The sequence below is a fragment of the Lactuca serriola genome, chromosome 1 (genome assembly GCF_051521515.1).
Source record: "Lactuca serriola cultivar US96UC23 chromosome 1, Lser_US96UC23_V15, whole genome shotgun sequence".
Taxonomy (NCBI): Eukaryota; Viridiplantae; Streptophyta; class Magnoliopsida; order Asterales; family Asteraceae; genus Lactuca; species Lactuca serriola.
Window position 1 is genome coordinate 1,430,282 of NC_136408.1, and position 5,561 is coordinate 1,435,842.

The 5,561-nt window shown below is 32.5% G+C and overlaps 1 protein-coding gene across 2 annotated transcripts; it reads left to right on the forward strand.

The window, feature by feature from the left end:
- The first annotated feature begins 1,360 nt into the window (after positions 1-1,360).
- LOC145099899 (protein DETOXIFICATION 48-like) lies at positions 1,361-4,000 on the forward strand. 2 transcript variants are annotated; one of them, XM_079038084.1, is made up of 2 exons: positions 1,361-1,690; positions 2,189-4,000. In XM_079038084.1, exons 1-2 carry the CDS (start codon positions 1,672-1,674, stop codon positions 3,736-3,738), a joined length of 1,569 nt encoding a protein of 522 aa, XP_078894210.1. In that variant the 5' UTR covers positions 1,361-1,671; the 3' UTR covers positions 3,739-4,000. The 2 variants fall into 2 exon arrangements, with proteins under 2 accessions (XP_078894210.1, XP_078893722.1); XM_079037596.1 differs by having other exon boundaries at positions 2,200-4,000.
- Positions 4,001-5,561: the final 1,561 nt, after the last annotated feature.

Here is a 5,561-nt window from a genome sequence, read left to right on the forward strand (position 1 = left end):
AAGTGTAATCATATATAAACTATGTATCAATAATAAAAGAATATATTTTCTTCTACTTATAAAGTTATGTTTTTAACTTTTAACATATTAGACTTAATTTATTAGGTCTAATATATTGTTGTATGTAAATCTCTATCATTTTAAAGCTACAACTTTTGAACAATTTGTATAAAATATTTAAATTGTTAATTTAAATATAACCTTACATGATCAACTTAAATATAATTTTTAATTCAACTAAACAACCTAAAAATATTTTGTAAATAGTTAAAAATTATAAATTGTAGTGTCTTTCTAATAATGATTATAAGTTGGTTAATTAGGTTAAATGAGTATCAAACCTAAAGTGTAATCATAAATAAACTAAATTTCAATATTAAAATAATATTGTTTACTTCTACTTATAAAGTTATGTCTTTAACTTTTAACATATTATACTTAATTTATTAGATTTAATATATTGTTGTATGTAAACCATTATCAGTTTAAAACTACAACTTTTGAACACTTTGGACAAAATAATTAAATTGTTAATTTAAATATAATATTACAAGGTCAACTTCAATATAAATTTCAGTTCCACTTAAAAAACCCAAAGAATATTTTGTGAATAGTTAAAAATGATAAATTGTAGTGCAAAATACGAAAACTAAATTGTAATATCAATTTAACTAAAATATTTCCTAAAGATATTTTTATAATCGTTAAAAGTTTTCAAATAAGTAGCTTAAAATAACTTATAATAACAATAGTTAAAAATAAGTCTATATAAATTATTATATTGTTACATTTAATATCAAAAAACAATGTTTGACGTTTTAAATAATTATAATGATCAAAATTAAAAAGTTAAGCAAATAAATTTTAAAAAATTAATTAAAAATAACAACAACTATAAATAACATTAAACCATATATTATATTTAATTTTATTTATAAGTAACTCGCGAGTAGAAGTCATTCAAATGATTGAGATGATTCAGTTATAATAGATGTATATATATTATCATATAATTCAAAATAATTAATATATTATATCAATTTATTATACGAATTATTATATCAAATTTAACAACTTTATTGTTAAATTTAAAAAAACATATATTTGTAAAGATTTCAACTATATAGGTGTTTCTGCGAAACACGCGGGCATTCGCTTAATGTGTGTGTCACACACACGTGTGTGTGTGTGTATATATATATATATATATATATATATATATATATATATATATATATATATATATATATATATATATAACTCCATATCCTAGTTTTCCTCTCTCTCTCTCTCTCTCTCTCTCTCTCTCTCTCTCTCTCTCTCTCTCTCTCTCTCTCTCTCTCTCTCTCTCTCTCTCCAAGACAAAACACAAGCTTCTTACTGGTTGTACTTAACACAAACTTCATTTTTATCATATTACCTTTCTTTCTGTTTGTATCTGTAATCTTCAAACACCAAACACATACACACTATCTCCAACATATTTTATTTTTGGTTTTCAACTTCAATATTGTTTAGTTCCCCATCTACCAAACAACAACGGTTTTGATCCATGTGTAGCCCAACACAATCTTCCTCATCCAAAATTGTCGTTTCCAAGAATACCCTTTTCAAGAATCTCAACAACAAACCCCCAAAATCTATGGAAGATCCTCATCACCAACTTCAGGGATGGCCAACCCCTTCTCAGGTAACAATCATTTTTCAATTCCCATGATTAAAAATTTCATTGCAATGCACGGACCAAGTTGTTGTACGGTACAACCCATATGTAATTAAGTTTCGTTTTGAATATTTTAATTTTAGAGATCGATCATTCGATCGAAAAGCTTCTTTCTGTATTCGTATTAGCCACCCTTTTGACGGAACAACCTTTTCCGGTAATTGAAAATTAATATACGTAATGGTTTCTTCTAAAATAATGTTTAATTCCGCTATCAATCCTTTTTTCAATGAATATTTATAGATAAGTTTCAATTTTAGTTGGTTTTAGACTTTTAGTGAACCCCTTTTGAGGTAACAAGCTTTTCCCATAACAAATTAATTAAAGCATAAAAAATAAAAATAAAAAAGACTTTCGATCTGGAAATTAAAATGCATGGATACACGTTTTTTACAAACACATCACAAAAACAAAATTTCCATCTTCCATTTTACATAGAAAATTAAGTTTCATCGATGTTTTAAGTTTTTGTACAGGCCTTAGAGGAAATGAAAGCCATTGGAAAGATCTCAGGACCGACAGCCATGACTGGTTTACTACTGTACTCAAGAGCCATGATCTCCATGCTTTTCCTTGGGTACCTCGGCGAGCTTGAGCTCGCAGGAGGGTCTCTCTCTATCGGGTTCGCAAACATCACCGGCTACTCAGTCATCTCGGGGTTAGCCATGGGCATGGAACCCATTTGTGGTCAAGCATATGGTGCGAAACAAATGAAACTCTTAGGTCTAACTCTGCAGAGAACAGTTCTTTTGCTCCTCTCAACTTCTCTTCCAATCTCTTTCATGTGGCTTAACATGAAGACAATCTTGTTATGGTGTGGCCAAGATGAAGACATCTCCGAAACGGCTCAAACTTTCATTGTTTTCGTGATCCCGGATCTCTTTGTTTTGTCCCTTTTACACCCTCTTCGTGTTTATCTCCGGACACAAAACATTACTCTGCCATTAACTTGCTGTTCGGCTGTTTCTGTGCTTCTTCATGTACCGTTGAATTATTTGCTGGTGGGGTACTTCCAGATGGGAGTTTCTGGGGTGGCGGTGGCGGTGGTCATCACTAATTTAAACTTGTTATTCCTTCTGACCACCGTCGTTTACCTCACAGGCGTCCACCGGGATTCATGGGTGTCGCCGAGCATTGACTGTTTACGCGGTTGGTCGTCGTTGCTGGCACTTGCGATTCCCACGTGTGTGTCCGTGTGTTTAGAGTGGTGGTGGTATGAATTGATGATAATATTATGTGGATTATTGTCAAGCCCTAGGGCCACCGTCGCATCAATGGGGATTCTTATTCAAACAACGTCGTTAGTTTACGTTTTTCCGTCGGCGTTGAGTCTTGGGGTTTCAACAAGAGTTGGGAACGAGCTCGGAGCTAACCGGCCCGCCAAAGCACGTGTTTCAATGATCGTTTCGCTCGTTTGCGCCGCCGGGATGGGTTTTACGGCAATGTTGTTTACTACATTGATGAGACATCGGTGGGGGAGACTTTTCACCGCAGATGCAGAGATTCTTGAGCTCACATCGGTGGTATTGCCGGTGGCTGGACTATGCGAGCTCGGGAACTGCCCTCAGACCACCGGTTGCGGTGTTTTGAGAGGTAGTGCACGCCCAACCGTGGGAGCTAATATTAATTTGGGATCATTTTATTTGGTGGGGATGCCGGTAGCTATAGTGATGGGGTTTGCCGTGAAAATGGGATTCGCCGGATTTTGGCTGGGATTGCTTGCAGCCCAGGGAACATGTGTCTTGCTCATGCTGTATGTTCTTTTTACAACGGATTGGATTGTTCAGGTGGAAAGAGCCAGAGAACTGGCAAAACCATCACCTTCTTCTTCTTCTTCTTGTTTACCGGCTAATCCGTTATTCACAGCGACCAGCTGCAAGGATAATGCTAAAATCTCAATGGAACCAAATCTTGAAGAAATCATATCAATATCTACCCAAGATGAGGTTGAGTTGCAGGTGAAGGCAGATTGTTTTTCACTTGAAACACACCCTCTCATTGTTGATCACCACTAAACTCACTATTTTACCTTACAAAATTGTAGAGCAGTGAGTGGCCTTTTTGTGAAGATTGTATTCGACACCCGTTAATTGGTTGCGTTATGATAATTAGAATTGTAATTAGAGAATCAGCATAGTTGCATCATAATGGTCTAACTCGCACCATGTCGTTGTCTTTCAATAATTAGCATGGCATGTCTAGTTGTCTTTCAAATTCTATCTTTTGTGAGATGTCCTATTAGCATTCAATAAAATGAATCATAGAGTTCAATATCAATTTAGACTTCAATGAAAAACTTAAAATACTTATAAATTAGTTTGCTAATGTTCCGTATCAATTTTTATAGAGTTCAATGGATCACAGGAAAATATTAATATTAAATTTTATAGATTTTAATACATTTGTGGATTAGAATGTGTAGTTGATATTAGTGAATTAAGTATAGTGGATGCAAATAACGTATTTAATGTCAATAGCTAATTAACTTGCTGATTGAAAATTCCACAAAATTTTCAATTTTTATTAAACTTTTTTTAATCCATTATAGCAATTAATTGGTAAAATCATGTGAAAAAAAAAATAATAAAAAAAAATAAAGCTTAAGTGACAATCTATCAAATTTTGTAGAAGTAATACGTTTTAATTTATTAAATTCAAATATATTAAAATGCAAAGTTGATATTCAATGGTCGACCTTTTAACTATTTATTGGAAAACTTTTTTTTGAATTATGTTTCGTTTGATTTAAACTTTATAGAATTCAATCCATTGTAGCAATTAAATGCAATGTTTTAAAAATCGGTTTTTTAATTGAACCGGTCGGAGGACATTTTCTGGTTTAACCGGTTCTATATTTTTATATATTTTTAATTATCTTGCATATATTGATTACAAAACTTTTCATCTTTTAAGTATTACAAATGTAAATAGAATGCAACATATAAAAACAATCATTATAGAAGTCAAAATCAAACAAAGAAGCCCAAAACAAACACAAAAATTCAAGAATGTTCGGTTCAACCCGGTCCATTCCGGTTCAATTCAGCCGGTTGAACCGGTTTTTTACCAAAACCGGCCGGTTCAATCCGGTCAGGATATCATTATAAAACCGGTCCAAATCGAACAGCCCTTACCTCCGGTTCCCGGTTCGACCGGTTCAACCGGCCGGTTCGAACCGGTTTTTAAAACACTGATTAAATGGTAAAATAAAGAATCCAAGATCGAAAATAAAGACAAAAGGAAGTGTGTTTTTTCGTCGGAAGAGGGTCTCTTCAAACAATTTCAATTCTTTTCCATTTCTTTTCGTTGGTCTGCTATAAAAAAGAAGAGGGAGAGAAATATCTAGTTAGCCCTCCTATGATTGATGTGGTTTGTCGTCTTTATATAAAAATAAAATAAAATAATAATGTAACAATACAAAACATTTTATAAAATTCAATATACTCTGAATGTCCTTGGTACTAAAAAAAATCCTTCCAAAAATGAAAACAATTTCTTAATTACACATTTGTCCCTTGGATCATCATCACAAAACATGATTATGATATCCACTTCAATAAAAAGGATGTCGCATGTATTTTTGCCAAAATAATAATAATAATAATAATGGTTCGTTGATATCTTGATTCGCATTCCAAATTTTAATGCATGGTTTAAGGATGCTGATTATTTCACTGAAGCTTTTACTATTTCCACTAAAAATTAATATAATAACAAATATACCCTTCCTTTAAAGATAAAGATATTGAAGAGAGATAAAGATCCCATGGAATTGTTTCCAAATTATGTGTTTGTTCTTCCTCATTTGGCGTTGCAGTCTTCATTTTTTTCCTTCGGC